The sequence below is a fragment of the Oncorhynchus mykiss genome, chromosome 10, assembly GCF_013265735.2.
Source record: "Oncorhynchus mykiss isolate Arlee chromosome 10, USDA_OmykA_1.1, whole genome shotgun sequence".
NCBI classification, from domain to species: domain Eukaryota; kingdom Metazoa; phylum Chordata; class Actinopteri; order Salmoniformes; family Salmonidae; genus Oncorhynchus; species Oncorhynchus mykiss.
In genome coordinates this window covers 46,347,018-46,363,855 of record NC_048574.1, presented here as the reverse complement: position 1 = coordinate 46,363,855, position 16,838 = coordinate 46,347,018, and the positions used below count along the sequence as shown (strand labels likewise).

The following is a 16,838-nucleotide window of genomic DNA, read 5'->3' as shown; positions in this document are numbered from 1 at the left end:
GTCATTCTACCATAAAAGCCTGATTGGTGGAGTACTGCAGAGATGGTTGTCTTGTCAGAGAGACAATCAGGTTCTTGGTCACCTCCCTGACCAAGGCTCTTATCCCCCGATTGCTCAGTTTGGATGGGCGGCCAGCTCTAGGAAGAGTCTTGGTGGTTCCAAACTTCTTCCATTTAAGAATGATGGAGGCCACTGTGTTCTTTGGGACCTTCAATTCTGCAGAAATGTTTCGGTACTCTTCCCCAGATCTGTGCCTTAAATGTAATCTTTTGGTTCAATTATAATGCATAATAAGCATCATCAACAAAGGGAACATATTGGGTGTATGCTGATAAATGGTAGAAATAATATGTTAATTTAGCAGACTTGTTCAGTAGTAAAAACCCTGCTCTGGATGCATGACTGGGGGTCGGTCAAATGCTGCTTCCGCTTGTTCGACACCCAGGCAGATGACAGAGGGAGTGCGTGTCCTTGCCCAAAATGGTTGCCCTGCATAGGCATGGGTCTGATGGGGAACGGGCCGGGGCCTTGCTTGGTAGCCCTGGGCCGGGCTAGCAGGTTCCATGGCTCCAAAAAACATCTATTCCGCGAACAAAGTGAAACGTCACTAGCGTTCGCCACTTGGGCTAGTAGCCTAACTAGTTCCCATCTGCATACACTTGACACATGCCCGAATCTTTTACATTAATGACACTGAAGGGGGCTTGTGTACAAAAACTCTTACAGAATATCTCCTAACTAAATCCTAAATCCTAACTTTACATGAGAAGGGAGAGACTCTTCATCAAAGAACAATAACATGAATTAAGTGAATTTCTTTACTCAATCTACCGTACTGGTCAATAGACGTGAACCAATCACTTCACCTACTTCCTCAGGTATATAATCTGCATTCACTTCATGCGCCACCCCAGAGATAACCCCCTGGATAGACGCCCTGATTAAAAATTCCATACATGAAACATTCCACCCCTGATGTGTTTTTGAGGTGCAAAGCATGCTTTTTCTGCTCTGCAGACACACAAAAACTTTAAGACCACTTGTTGTGACTCTCATCCACAACACATTATACTCCAACGCATCCCAGATTTTCCTTGAGACGTCAAATGGATACCACAGGTAGCATTGATCCAAAACTTTGACTTCCCCACAACTTTACTTCTCTTGTTTTCTTTCTTTTTTTGCCACTGTAACACACTCATTCGGACTCTCTGTGCTCTCATCTTCACCCGATGCGCCGTTGGTTTCAAACAGAACATCTGTTTCCGCCATCTTTCTCTCCAAGAACTACAAATGCATGCAGGGGGTGCTCTTATTTCATGTGCACACGTCGTTTTGACCTCGATTGAACCGTTTCCAGGGGTACTTGCCCTTTCTCTAGTGTGTGATAAGGATTGATTTGGCTATATAAAACTAATGTAAAAACAATGTGATGAAAGCATTAAAATAACTCCTATTTTGTTGTGGCTCAGTCGGTAGAGCATGGCGCTTACAAAGCCAAGGGATGTGGGTTCGATTCCCACTGGGGCCACCCATATGTAAAAAGAAATATATATATATATATTTTAAAAAACATGTACAAAGTTGCATTTGGGAAAAAGTGTCTGTTAAATGGGATATATTATTATAATTCTAAAGGGTCCCTACAATAAAATGTATATTGTGTTACTCATGCTTAAGAGGGGTGTGAAGGATGTATTGTCAGTATCCTCTGAAGGTCCTTGTTTAAACAGTCTAAACCAGTTTATGTCTTTTTCATGACTATTTATAAGTACTTGCTTCGTATGCAGTAATTCCTTCTGCAACCCCCACACACCAAACGCGATCACGACACGCAGGTAAAAATATCAAAACAAACTATGAACCAATTACATTAATTTGGGAACAGGTCGAAAAGCATTAAACATGTATGGTAATTTAGCTAGTTAGCTTGCACTTGCTAGCTAACGTTAATTTGTCCCATTTAGCTAGCTTGCTGTTGCTAGCTAATTTGTCCTGGCATATAAACATTGAGTTGTTATTTTACCTGAAATGCACAAGGACCTCTACTCCGACAATGAATCCACACATAAAATAGCCAACCGAATCGTTTCTAGTCATCCCTCCTCCTTCCAGCCTTTTTCATCGTTTAATTTATATGGGGATCGCATCTAAACTTTCATTGTATTACCACGACTACCCGCAAAACAGCTCGTCTTTCAAATCACCCACGTGGGTATAATCAATGACGAGATGGCACACGGGTACCTGCTTCTATAAACCAATGAGCCAATGAGGAGATGGGAGAGGCAGGACTTGCAGTGCGAACTGCGTCAGAAATAGGAATGAGTTCTATTTTATCCATTGGCGTCGCAGATGCTCGTTGGCGTGCGCGAGCAGTGTGGGTGCAATAATTGAATAACCTGGGTTTCTAAATTTATTTGGCAACGCTCGCGTACGCTTTGGTCAGCATGTAACCCAGCGTTCCTCGGGACCCCAACTGCTGCACGTTTTGGGTTTCGCCCTAACACTACACAGCATATTCAAATGATAAACGTTTGAAGATTTTTTTCCCAGCAAAGTACAAGGGAGTTAATACTCCAGTCTAGTAGGTGGCGGTAATGCAACATTTTATTAGATGCCATCGCCGTTTAACCTCATCGAAGAAGACAGGCAGCAGAAAGGAGGGGAGAAACGTCCTGAGACCGCAGGTCGGTAGCAGCACGATAGTATGCAAAAGATGCTGACAATGATCTCCAACGTACTGAGGGGTAGTGCAAGCAGACATGTAAGTATTGTTTCTGTGTAGTACTTTAGTAGTATAGGATATAAAGTGCCGCATGCCTTTTTCTTAAGCAAGACCAGCTGCCGTCCTGACCTTGCTAGACAGCAAGGCCCCAATTCGTACGCGTACCGGGGTAACGTTAGGTTGCCTGGCTTTAGATACACATAGGACTGTTGCCTAGCTGTAGTAAAGTTAACCTGCTAGCTAAGATCCATCCTAGGGAATCATATTAAAAGGCCTAAGTTACCGGTACTCTATCTAGTTAGCTAACTAGCCAATCGTTTACCTAGCTGTTAACGTGTCAAAATATTTGACCTTAACAAGCTTTCCCTCCAGCAGCATCCTCATCAAAGGCAGTCTAATAACGTTAGATGCGAGAGCGTCTCATATCACATCATTGGTTGTTTTTGTTTCTGTGCCACAATGTCAGCTATTAATCAAGATACCCAATGGTAAGGTCTTAATGATGTGAAAAAGCTTCTGACGGAAGTGTCAGTATGATGAGAGAGGATCAGTGTTGTGAAGGTAATCACAGGGAACTAAAAATGTGTGATTGGCTGGCTTGGCCACCATGGATAACAAGTCAAACATTTGATGTGGCACATAATTGTTGGAAATGTAGTCTTTTCATGTCTGACAATCTCGTGATTCTCTAATTGATCTCTTTCCCTTGTTATCTCACTTTTTCCCCTTTGGTTCTCTCTCCTAATGGCTGCCTTATAGGGAGCCCAGGTTGTGTCAGAGGTAAGATGTGGTTTAACTCAAGTGTAAGGGTGATACAATCCCTGTGATGCCTGACTCTGCCTGTTTTGCACTCCAGCTTTAATCTAAATGATTTATTTCCCTTTCACATGGTATGTGCCATACTTCAACTCAATGATTTTAGTTTGTGACCACTGGTGAACACTTTTGTCCCTTTCCAGCATCCTTCAACATTGTATTTACCCAACCCGCCACTAGAAAAACAGTTTATTGTATTCTTTAAGAAATCATGCTTTACTATCTTCTTATCCCTCACCTTGTTGATTTTTGAAAATTCTGAGCTATTCATTCTCACATGCACACAGACCTATCTCATATAGCTTCTAGCTAGACCTACTTATTTCACATTGGATAGTGGTGTCAGAGCCAACTGGCTAGCGCAGATGCTTTGGCTAAGCCAAATGTGGTCTGATTGGTAGGTACTGTTTATTTTATGTTGTGAGTGGAAAGTTGTTTGGTTTGTAAGTTTAGTGCAGAGAATGTGGTGTAGAACTAGCCTATTTCTTTAAAGGGCTTTAATTGGTGCAGTAGTTATGTGGAATAACACTATTGTATTCCTGATTAAACAAAGAACTCAGATGATGCACTTTGTGTTGAGAATAGCTTTTTTTTTTTTTGTATTGAACTGGATCAACCCCTTCAGACCAACCAAAATACCTTTAGATGTTTGAGATGGAGGAGTTAACTGCTGCTGCTTTCAAACCTCTCAGTGGGTGTTGACTCTGCAGTGACTTATCTGCCTGGCTCTTCTCTCCCCAGTCCTCCATGCGCAAGGCTGTTTTGCAGCTGCTGGCAGTCCAGGGGCAGTATGCTGACACAACCTCTCCACCAGATCCAGCACTACGACCCTACAAGCCAGACACAGATTTATACTCCATCTCACACAGTCCTCTAGCAGACAATTTCAAAAGACCAAAGACTGATCAAACATTTACTGAAATAGACCCCAGTGCTGTACTGACCACAGAACGTACAATTGCCAGCAGACTAATACCTAAAGAAGAACCCCTAGAAGTCACTCTAGTCGATCCGTTCCCTGTCTTCAACAGTAAACCTGAAGAGGAGTTATTTGACACTGACAAACCATTTGCAGATCTATCACTTCACCATGTGATCAATACGGACCCGTCAGTCTCAGAGTTATCCGTATCAGAGCAACCAAATCTAAACTCACCAGAACTCTTAGCAACTGGCCTGACTGTTTCAGAAGCAGAACCCTTGGCAGATACCGCCTTGACTGTTTCTGAATTAACTTTATCCAAATCCTTCGTGAGTACAAACCCATTTATTCCAGAATCAAACTCATCTGAACTGTCAGCTGTGATGGCCTCTCAAGTATCAGAATCGACTTTACCAGAGCCTCCAATAACCTCTGATGCCCCTATCATAGCCCACTCTTCAACACAAGCAGAAATGAACTTTGACCAACTAACGCTAGAACTATCATCACCAGAACAACCTCTAAACACAGACCAACCGACTCAGGAATTAAACCCACCCGAACCTGACATCAGTACAAACAGCAACACTTCCATATCTGAGCCTCAGCTGGCAGAGAGGAGACAGAATACAGACATAATGTTGCTTTCACGCCCTGAGATCGCCCTCAGCTTGACTGAAGACGCTCCTTTACCAGAGCCACAGCTTGCTGTGAGTACTGGCAGCCCCCCTGTCTCTTACACTCCTCCCCTCACCACTACTCATGCTTTTACAGTACACTGCATGCCCTTATGCACAGGTGCAGTGATCCACCCGTTTTCTCACACTAAGGCTAAGCACATGGTGTGGTGATCACTGTTTCCCTAGAGTGCTTGAATTGACTGGCTGTGCGAACCTGCTCACCCCAAAATTAACTCTATTCATATTTGGTCTACAACACTATGTTCTCTTTCTCCATTAAACATTCGCATTTGAACACACATTAGATTTTTCCAGTGTTCTGGATATGTCTGTTTTCAGCCAACGAGGCATTCTTGTTAGTTGATTGGTTCAGTGTTTGAGACAATGACTTTTCACTGGCGATCTCGGTGACAATGGAGTGTTTATCCACACTAGTTGTGGTGTGTGGATCAACCGCTGGAAGTTAGCTATGTTTTGTCTCAAGGTTGTTCACTCTACCCTTTCTCACTGTTTGGGTCTGTCCTCCTGACTTGCCCGACTGCAGGTCTTGCGAAGTATATTTGTGATGTCTGGTGGAAGGTACACGTGGAGTGAAACCTCTCACAATGTCCTCTGTTTTTATTTTAGGCTGCCAGCATGGTGGCGTCGTCACGTTCATATGCTGATTTCACCCCTGAGGCCACCTTTGACATAAAGGTAAGACAAATAAAAAGTCTATATTTTTTTTTTTAGCTGATTGGTACTCACTTTTTGCCTTGATCTCATTGTGTGCTCCCTCCTATAGAAAGTTGACCTTCATCGTCTGGAGGAAGGCCCACCCCTGACGGCCACTCTGACCCGGGAGGAGGGGCTGAAGTACTACCGCACCATGCAGACAATACGACGCATGGAGCTGAAGGCAGATCAGCTGTACAAGCAGAAGATCATCAGAGGCTTTTGTCACCTGTATGATGGCCAGGTCAGAGTGCACACAATCACTCATGTATTGTATAAGCAAACGTACAGTCTCGCATGAACACGCAGACGCACTTCATTCAAATATAAACGCTCAGAGATTCTGTTTGTTATTCTATGATAGGAAGCCTGTGCGGTTGGCATTGAGGGGGGTATCACCCTGTCAGATCACCTGATTACTGCATACCGCGCCCATGGCTACACCCTCACCAGGGGCGGGACCGTCAGGGAGATCATGGCTGAGCTCACTGGTGAGTGGACTTGACTCAGTCCAATAGATAACTAATAGTGCTGAACAATTACTGCTTTTTGAGGTCTGTTCGATTATTAGGGAGTAACTGTATTTCATTATATATATATATATATATATATATATATATATATATACTGCTCCAAAAAAATAAAGGGAACACTAAAATAAAACATCCTAGATCTGAAGGAATGAAATATTCTTGTTAAATACTTATTTCTTTACATAGTTGAATGTGCTGACAACAAAATCACACAAATTATAAATGGAAATCAAATTTATCAACCCATGGAGGACTGGATTTGGAGTCACACAAAATTAAAGTGGAAAACCACACTACAGGCTGATCCAACTTTGATGTAATGTCCTTAAAACAAGTCAAAATGAGGCTCAGTAGTGTGTGTGGCCTCCACGTGCCTGTATGACCTCCCTACAACGCCTGGGCATGCTCCTGATGAGGTGGCGGATGGTCTCCTGAGGGATCTCCTCCCAGACCTGGACTAAAGCATCCGCCAACTCCTGGACAGCCTGTGGTGCAACGTGGCGTTGGTGGATGGAGCGAGACATGATGTCCCAGATGTGCTCAATTGGATTCAGGTCTGGGGAACGGGCGGGCCAGTCCATAGCATCAATGCCTTCTTGCAGGAACTGCTGACACACTCCAGCTACATGAGGTCTTGCAGTAGGAGGAACCCAGGGCCAACCGCACCAGCATATGGTCTCACAAGGGGTCTGAGGATCTCATCTCGGTACCTAATGGCAGTCAGGCTACCTCTGGCGAGCACATGGAGGGCTGTGCGGCCCCCCAAAGAAATTCCACCCCACACCATGACTGCCCCACCACCAAACCGGTCATGCTGGAGGATGTTGCAGGCAGCGGGACGTTCTCCACGGCGTCTCCAGACTGTCACGTGCTCAGTGTGAACCTGCTTTCATCTGTGAAGGGCGCCAGTGGCGAATTTGCCAAACTTGGTCTTCTCTGGCAAATGCCAAAAGTCCTGCACGGTGTTGGGCTGTAAGCACAACCCCCACCTGTGGACGTCGGGCCCTCATACCACCCTCATGGAGGCTGTTTCTGACCGTTTGAGCAGACACATGCACATTTGTGGCCTGCTAGAGGTCATTTTGCAGGGCTCTGGCAGTGCTCCTCCTTGCACAAAGGCGGAGGTAGCGGTCCTGCTGCTGGGTTGTTGGCCTCCTCCACGTATCCTGATGTACTGGCCTGTCTGGTAGCGCCTCCATGCTCTGGACACTACGCTGACAGACACAGCAAACCATCTTGCCACAGCTCGCATTGATGTGCCGTCCTGGATGAGCTGCACTACCTGAGCCACTTGTGTGGGTTGTAGACTCTGTCTCATGCTACCACTAGAGAGAAAGCACCACCAGCATTCAAAAGTGACCAAAACATCAGTCAGGAAACATAGGAACTGAGAAGTGGTCTGTAGTCACCACCTGCAGAACAACTCCTTTATTGAGGGTGTCTTGCTAATTGCCTATAATTTCCACCTGTTGTCTATTCCTTTTGAACAACCGCATGTGAAATTTATTGTCAATCAGTGTTGCTTCCTAAGTGGACAGTTTGATTTCACAGAAGTGTGATTGACTTGGAGTTACATTGTGTTGTTTAAGTGTTCCCTTTATTTTTTTGAGCAGTGTATATTTTTCAAACATTTACATTAAACGCATTATTAAACAAGGATTAGCGATTTTTAATGGAAATGCCAAAGCTAGAAATGATGAACATTCAATTGCAAAAACATTCCATTATCTTTGTCAGGTCCATATAGGGGGAGGAGGAAATTACTATTAAATAATAAAATATTTCAGTTGTGTATATTACTTAGTTTTGACTTCATAATTTTTCATTCCTTAGTCATCTCACCTGCTCAGACAGTAGCAGCCAGCCAGACAACCATTTAACATTCTGTGTTTTCCCCATACTGTGCTGTCTTTAGTCATCCTATTTAGCTAGGCTAGCCTTCCCTAAGTATGTTTTCTGAATAAATAATTTTACTAGTTCTTCAAAGTAGATAAGGCATACTTTAAAACTTTCTATCCCTCTCTCGTTGTGTACATTACTCTCTCATGCAGTGGTGTATGCTCTCTGTGTATCTAATCTAACATAGGAGGCTTAAGTGTATCAATCTGTGTCCGAGTCGGAAAAGAACAGGCTCAATGGATTATGGTCCGTGTCATTAATTACCACGGTTCTGTGCTGAACTAGGTTTAATATTTGCTTCATAAAAACTACAACTCCCTTCAGCCCAGCGTCCCATTTAGTTCTTTACTTAATTTCTCTCGTGACTGATTTGATTTCTCTCTAGAGAAACAGAACATTGGGCTCACCCCCAATAACTAAATGGAATTAAAGTAATTGAAACTGTCGGTCAATTATTTGTTTAATAACCCCCCCAAAAAAACTAACATTTGGGCTCCCGAGTGGTGCATCGGTCTAAGGCACTGCATCTCAGTGCAAGAGATGTCACTACAGTCCCTGGTTCGATTCCAGGCTGTATCACATCCGCCCATGCTTGGGAGTCCCATAGTGCGGCGCACAATTGACCAAGCGTTATCTGGGTTTGGCCGTTGGTAGGCTGTCATTGTAAATGAGAATTTATTCTTAACTGACTTGCCTAGTTAAATAAATAATCGCTTAGCACCAAGAGCTAATCATTGTACTTTGCACCTCTGATTTTGTCTTCCAAACCATTCAAACACCTCTTTCACTCATTGTTTTCTTCCCTCATTTCCTATTTTCTTCCCTTGCTGTCTCATTAAGGTCGTAGAGGAGGCATTGCTAAGGGAAAAGGAGGCTCTATGCACATGTACACTAAAAACTTCTATGGAGGCAATGGCATTGTGGGAGCTCAGGTAATTCACAAAGGCCTAGCGTTATTCATTTATCTTAGATTTGAAATAATCCTTCTCAAATATAGCACCTGCCTAATCTCCCCTCAGGTACCGCTGGGAGCCGGTGTAGCCCTGGCCTGTAAGTACCTGGGCAATGACCAGCTGTGTGTCAGTCTCTATGGTGATGGAGCAGCCAACCAGGTTTGACATGCTTCTTGAAACCTGCATGCATGGAACATATGAAGGACAATCACTTCAAGTTTAGATTTGAGCCCAACTGTTGACTAAATTTGTATTAATCCACAGGGTCAGATATTTGAGACCTATAACATGTCGTCTCTTTGGAAGTTGCCCATCATTTTCATCTGTGAGAACAACCAATATGGCATGGGCACATCAGTAGAGCGCTCTTCTGCCAGCACCGAATACTACAAGAGAGGAGACTACATTCCTGGCCTCAGGGTAGACCGCTAACTAATACATTCACGCTTCTGTACAACATAAAAAATTTCATTCTTAAACTCACGCAATGTATCTGTATCCAGGTGGATGGGATGGATGTCCTGTGTGTTAGAGAGGCCACCAAGTTTGCAGCTGATCACTGCCGATCTGGAAAGGTGAGCATCAAACTTACGAACAGGGTTGTTAATTTTGTCTGTGTGTACTGTGTACAGGTTTGTGTGTTTAACTCTGTTTCTCTGCTCCACCTGTGTTCAGGGCCCTATCCTCATGGAGCTCCAGACCTACCGTTACCATGGACACAGCATGAGCGATCCTGGCGTCAGGTAAAAGTTCACAGCTACACTGAGTATACCAATGACTCAAGTGCTTCCCACAGTGCCAAGTTAGCTGGATGTCCTTTGGGTGGTGGACCATTCTGTATACACACGGGAAACTGTTGAGTGTGAAAAACCCAGCAGCATTGCAGTTCTTGACACACACTGGTGCGCCTGGCACTTGCTACCATACCCCGTTCAAAGGCACTTATATTTAGACTTGCCCGTTCACCCTCTGAATGGCACACATACACAATCCATGTCCCAGTTGTCTTGAGGCTTAAAAATAATTTTTTAACCGGTCTCCTCCCCTTCAGGTTTGACATGAAGTGTATTTCCACTGACTGAAGTGGATTTATCAGGTGACATCAATAAGGGATCATTTCTTTCACCTGGTCAGTCTGTAATGGGAACAGCAGGTGTTCTTAATGTTTTGTATACTCTATTCTTGTTGGATTAGTAGATTACTATTGTAGATTACCTACCTATCTGTTGTTTTCTCTGGAGAAGTTATTCGAACTCCCATCAGTAAACAGGTTTCCATCCAACCATTTAATGCGGATGATTTACCTGGCGCATAAAAACAGCCACGACAGGGCTAATGGAAACAGGAAATGTCGGTTAAAATTCATAAATGTCGACAATTTGTTTGTTCGACATGGTGGGATCTGTTCAGACCCCTCTTGTTGGTGGAGAGCTATTTGCCATTTTTAAAGCTAACTTACTGCAATTCTACACATTTTGCCATGTCTTACAGTGCCTTGCGAAAGTATTCGGCCCCCTTGAACTTTGCGACCTTTTGCCACATTTCAGGCTTCAAACATAAAGATATAAAACTGTATTTTTTTGTGAAGAATCAACAACAAGTGGGACACAATCATGAAGTGGAACGACATTTATTGGATATTTCAAACTTTTTTAACAAATCAAAAACTGAAAAATTGGGCGTGCAAAATTATTCAGCCCCCTTAAGTTAATACTTTGTAGCGCCACCTTTTGCTGCGATTACAGCTGTAAGTCGCTTGGGGTATGTCTATCAGTTTTGCACATCGAGAGACTGACATTTTTTCCCATTCCTCCTTGCAAAACAGCTCGAGCTCAGTGAGGTTGGATGGAGAGCATTTGTGAACAGCAGTTTTCAGTTCTTTCCACAGATTCTCGATTGGATTCAGGTCTGGACTTTGACTTGGCCATTCTAACACCTGGATATGTTTATTTTTGAACCATTCCATTGTAGATTTTGCTTTATGTTTTGGATCATTGTCTTGTTGGAAGACAAATCTCCGTCCCAGTCTCAGGTCTTTTGCAGACTCCATCAGGTTTTCTACCAGAATGGTCCTGTATTTGGCTCCATCCATCTTCCCATCAATTTTAACCATCTTCCCTGTCCCTGCTGAAGAAAAGCAGGCCCAAACCATGATGCTGCCACCACCATGTTTGACAGTGGGGATGGTGTGTTTAGCTGTGTTGCTTTTACGCCAAACATAACGTTTTGCATTGTTGCCAAAAAGTTCAATTTTGGTTTCATCTGACCAGAGCACCTTCTTCCACATGTTTGGTGTGTCTCCCAGGTGGCTTGTGGCAAACTTTAAACAACACTTTTTATGGATATCTTTAAGAAATGGCTTTCTTCTTGCCACTCTTCCATAAAGGCCAGATTTGTGCAATACACGACTGATTGTTGTCCTATGGACAGAGTCTCCCACCTCAGCTGTAGATCTCTGCAGTTCATCCAGAGTGATCATTGGCCTCTTGGCTGCATCTCTGATCAGTCTTTTCCTTGTATGAGCTGAAAGTTTAGAGGGACAGCCAGGTCTTGGTAGATTTGCAGTGGTCTGATACTCCTTCAATTTCAATATTATCGCTTGCACAGTGCTCCTTGGGATGTTTAAAGCTTGGGAAATCTTTTTGTATCCAAATCCGGCTTTAAACTTCTTCACAACAGTATCTCGGACCTGCCTGGTGTGTTCCTTGTTCTTCATGATGCTTTTGACGCTTTTGACGGACCTCAGACTATCACAGGGCAGGTGCATTTATACGGAGACTTGATTACACACAGGTGGATTGTATTTATCATCATTAGTCATTTAGGTCAACATTGGATCATTCAGAGATCCTCACTGAACTTCTGGAGAGAGTTTGCTGCACTGAAAGTAAAGGGGCTGAATAATTTTGCACGCCCAATTTTTCAGTTTTTGATTTGTTAAAAAAGTTTGAAATATCCAATAAATGTCGTTCCACTTCATGATTGTGTCCCACTTGTTGTTGATTCTTCACAAAAAAATAGTTTTATATCTTTATGTTTGAAGCCTGAAATGTGGCAAAAGGTCGCAAAGTTCAAGGGGGCCGAATACTTTCGCAAGGCACTGTATGTGTGTTCATATGATGCCGGAGTGACTCAACAAAATAAACTGGGGATCAAGCCCACTGGCCACGTAATCTGGCCATGATAAATTAGACTGACCAGCTATCTAACAAACATGGGCAAGTATTTGATCATCTGGACATTTGAGTGTCTGGCATAGTATTTTTTATTTTTTTTTACCTTTATGTAACCAGGTAGGCCAGTTGAGAACAAGTTCTCATTTACAACGGCGACCTGGCCAAGAAAACAAAGCAGTGTGACAAAAACAACAACAGTTACACATAAACGTAGTCAATAACACAATATAAAAATCTGTATACGGTGTGTGTGCAACTGTATTAAGATTAGGGAGGTAAAGCAAATGGGCCATAGTGGCGAAATAATTACAATTTAGCAATTAAACACGAGTGATGTGCAGAAGATGAATGTGCAAGTAGAGATACTGGGGTGCTAAGGAGCAAAAAAATAAATAACATGGGATGAGGTAGTTGGGCTGTGTACAGGTGCAATGATCGGTAAGCTGCTCTGACAGCTGATGCTTAAAGTTAGTGAGGGAGATGAGGCTCAGTGATTTCAGTGATATGTTACTGTGAGGGAGGTAGAACTGGGGGGGTTACATACAGAGCCGCAGCCATGGCCTTTTTTGGGAACATAGCCCCAAAAATGATTTTTATGTGCACGTCATCACAGCCTTTTCTTCACAACAAATCAGTTTGATGGAAACACCTCGTGGGAAAATGTGCATATTGATTAAGCCATATTTTTTATCTCTCCATAAAAATCTGGAACCAATTGGATGGAAACCTAGTGCTGACCTACCAGGGATTTAACAGCTAGTCTTTCAGTGCTCTAATATATTGCTGCCCCTGCACTCTGTCCCCCAGTAGCCTCCTCCCTGCATTATCTTAGCTGCCATAGTGACACTGCACACCCCTACCCCGCTCTTTCCTCAGCTACCGCACACGTGAGGAGATCCAGGAGGTTCGTAGTAAGAGCGACCCCATCTCCATGCTGAAGGACCGTATGCTCAGCAACAACATGGCTAGCATAGAGGAGCTCAAGGTGATTCTCAAATATTCACTGATATACTGGCCATTCGACACAGTATATAAATGGTCAAAGATTCAGATCTTTGACTAAGTTTGAAAAATGCCTGATTGGAACGCATTGTAAATACTTACAGCTGATAAAAGCATGTCTTGGATGTAATGACCAAACTTCACTTGTCCCGTATGTGTGCAGGAGATTGATATTGCGGTGAGGAAGGAGATTGAAGATGCTGCACAATTTGCCACCACAGACCCCGAGCCCCCTCTGGATGACCTGTGTAGCCACATCTTCGCCAATGATCAGCCCTTTGAAGTGCGTGGCGCCACCCCATGGACCAAGCTGACGTCGACCAGTTAAAGGCTCTTGTGCTCCACCCCTTTGTCTCCTATGCCCTTCCCCTATGCTCCATCAATGCACTTATCTTTTCACACATCACATTCCTCATCTCAGCCAATGGCCTTCATGGACTCTAATCTTCTTTGCTTACCCCCTCCCACCACCACACACACACATCCTCATCCCGTGCCAAGAACAACTTATGCCACCCATTTATTTTCCATTGACCCTCTGCCAGAGCCCTAATCCAAACACTCCACACCCAAAAAGAGTGCCTGACTGGTGTCATACCTCATTGACTAACTCGGAGTCATTGCTACTTGCAGTGCTCATGCCACATGATTGGCTCTTGTCTTTTCTGTTGAAAGGCCACTTCAAACACAGCAGAGAAGTAAGAAGAGCCTTTCATTATCCTACTCCAAATGTTGTTCTGAGACTGGTCACATGGACCAATTGTCCTTAACATTACTGGCATAAGTGTTCCTATTTGATTAGTGTTTTCTTCCCTATCCAAATATATAAGATTAAATAAAGAGCTTTATGTTGGGATGATAACGTTTATTTATCTTGCCAAATCAAACCTGTGCCTGTGGGATCTTGTTTGGAAGATGTCTCTAGGCTGTGTCACACTCGTAGCCGAGCACAAACACCGCCGATCCACATGAACAGAGGCTGAGTCTGTACATTGTGCTGTGATGCTTCAGAGAGATGATTGAATACTGCTGACTTCATGCCTTCACTGTGTCAGTCATACACCATTTTTGTAGACACTCTCCTTCTAAATCATAATGCTCTCTAGTTCCCTAAAAGATTTGTTTTCTTCTAATCAGCCTCATATTTATTGCCGCCTGTGTTTTGTACCTAACGTACCAGTACTCAAACTATAACTGCTTCAAGCAAGAATAGGAAATGCCTCTTTTGGGAGTCTTGGTGGTCAACTGTTACAGTGAATAATGGTCAGACGCTAAAAAACAGTGGGGCACTACACATGGATCTGTCCTGGTCCCACCCCCCCCCCCCCCCCCAGAGGTGACGAGATCAGGACGTGTATGTGCGCTGTCAATGTCTGTATAGTCTATCAACACAAATAAACTTAAAGAAACTAATTAACTTGTTTTGGGCTTTGTGTGAATATGTGGTCCCCTGGCTCAGTTGGTAGAGTACAGCGCTTACAATGGTGTGATTGTGGGTTTGATTCCTGCTGGGACCACCCATACAAAAATGCATGCATAAATGTTGCTGTTGATAAGTCTGCTAAATGGCATATGCCTTTTTTCTTTAAGAGCAAGGGATAAATTATGTATGTGTGTATATAGTTCAATTTAATAAGTGTGTGTGTGTGTGTGTGTATATATTTGTACCAGTCAAAAGTTGACACCTACCTATACAAGGGTTTCTATTTTTTTTGCATTGTAGAATAATAGTGACGACGTCAACTGAAATAACAAACATGGAATCATGTACTAATCAAAAAGTGTTAAATCCAAAATATATTTGAGTAGCCACCCTTTGCCTTGACAGCATTATACACTTGGTATTCTCTCCATTTTAAAAATTGTACCTTTATTTAACTAAAGTCAAGTCGGTTAAGAACAAATTCTTATTTTCAATGATGGCCTAGGCACAGTGGGTTAACTGCCTTGTTCAGGGGCAGAATGACAGCTCGGCGATTCGATCTTGCAACATTTCGGTTACTAGTCCAACGCTCTAACCACTAGACTACCTGCTGCCCCAGTCAGCTTCATGAGGTAGTCAACTGGAATGCATTTCAATTAACAGGTGTGCCTTAAGAAAATGTGTGGAATATCTTTCCTTAATGTGTTTGTGATATACAGAAGAGCCCTATTTGGTAAAATACCAAGTCCATATTTTATTTTATTTCCTTTCACTTTTATTTAACCAGGTAGGCCAGATGAAAACAAGTTCTCATTTTCAACTTCAACCTGGCCAATATAAAGCAAAGCACTGTGACAAAAACAGTTACACACAAACGTACAGTCAATAACACAATAGAAAAATCTGTGTGCAAATGTAGAAGAGTACGATGGTGGGCAATAAATAGGCCATAGAGGTGAAATAATTACAATTTAGCATTAACACTGGAGTGACAGATGTGCAAGTAGAGATACTGGGGTGCAAAAGAGCAAAAGGGTAAGTAATAATATGGGGATGAGGTAGTTGGGTGTGCTATTTACAGATTGGCTGTGTACAGTGTTCGATAAGCTGCTCTGACAGCTGATGCTTAAAGTTAGGAAGAAATAAGACTCCAGCTTCAGTGATTTTTGCAATCCGTTCCAGTCATTGGCAGCAGAGAACTGGAAGGAAAAGCGTCCAAAGGAAGTGTTGGCTTTGGGGATGACCAGTGAAATATACCTGCTGGAGCGCGTGCTATGGGTGGGTGTTGCTATGGGGACCAGTGAGCTGAGATAAGGCGGGGCTTTACCTAGCAAAGACTTCTAGATGACCCGGAGCCAGTGGGTTTGGTGACAAATATGTAGTGAGGGCCAGCCAACGAGAGCATAGAGGTCGCAGTGGTGGGTAGAATATGGGGCTTTGGTGACAAAACGGATGGCACTGTGATAGACTACATCCAGTTTGCTGAGTAGAGTGTTGGAGGCTATTTTGTAAATGACATCGCCGAAGTCAAGGATCGATAGGATAGTCAGTTTTACGAGGGTATGTTTGGCAGCATGAGGGAAAGAGGCTTTGCTGCGAAATAGGAAGCTGATTCTAGATTTAATTTTGGATTGGAGATGCTTAATGTGTCTGGAAGGAGAGTTTACAGTCTATCCAGACACCTAGGTATTTGTAGTTCCACATATTCTAGGTCAGAACCGTCCAGAGTAGTGATGCTAGTCGAGTGGGAGGGTGCGGGCAGCAATCGGTTGAAGAGCATGCACTTAGTTTTACTAGCATTTAAAAGCAGTTGGAGGCCACGGAAGGAGTGTTGTATGGCGTTGAAGCTCATTTGGAGGTTTGTTAGCACAGTGTCCAAAGAAGGGCCAGATGTATACAGAATGGTTCCATCTGCGTAGAGGTGGATCAGAGAATCACCAGCAGCAAGAGCGACGTCAAAAAGTCGGCCCGAAAATTGAACCCTGTGGCACC

At 43.4% G+C, this 16,838-nt stretch overlaps 1 protein-coding gene across 3 annotated transcripts; it reads left to right on the top strand.

Moving 5' to 3' along the window:
- Positions 1-2,362: 2,362 nt before the first annotated feature.
- Positions 2,363-14,839, top strand: LOC110534083 (pyruvate dehydrogenase E1 component subunit alpha, mitochondrial). 3 transcript variants are annotated; one of them, XM_036990488.1, is made up of 13 exons: positions 2,363-2,767; positions 3,488-3,508; positions 4,286-5,176; positions 5,774-5,842; positions 5,931-6,104; positions 6,225-6,351; positions 9,133-9,224; positions 9,312-9,404; positions 9,510-9,665; positions 9,749-9,820; positions 9,921-9,988; positions 13,298-13,406; positions 13,587-14,839. In XM_036990488.1, the coding sequence occupies exons 1-13, from the start codon at positions 2,711-2,713 to the stop codon at positions 13,749-13,751; spliced, it is 2,094 nt and encodes a 697-aa protein (XP_036846383.1). In that variant the 5' UTR covers positions 2,363-2,710; the 3' UTR covers positions 13,752-14,839. The 3 variants fall into 3 exon arrangements, with proteins under 3 accessions (XP_036846383.1, XP_021474418.2, XP_021474417.2); XM_021618742.2 differs by lacking the exon at positions 4,286-5,176 and having other exon boundaries at positions 2,385-2,767; positions 13,587-14,833; XM_021618743.2 differs by lacking the exons at positions 3,488-3,508; positions 4,286-5,176 and having other exon boundaries at positions 2,384-2,767; positions 13,587-14,833.
- The last annotated feature ends 1,999 nt before the right edge of the window (positions 14,840-16,838 follow it).

Coding starts and splice junctions, on each gene's coding strand:
- LOC110534083 (XM_036990488.1), top strand. CDS start 2,711: ATGCAAAAGATGCTGACAATGATCTCCAACGTACTGAGGGGTAGTGCA. Junction 5,843..5,930: donor AGGCCACCTTTGACATAAAG/GTAAGACAAATA, acceptor TCCCTCCTATAG/AAAGTTGACCTTCATCGTCT. Junction 6,352..9,132: donor GATCATGGCTGAGCTCACTG/GTGAGTGGACTT, acceptor TGTCTCATTAAG/GTCGTAGAGGAGGCATTGCT.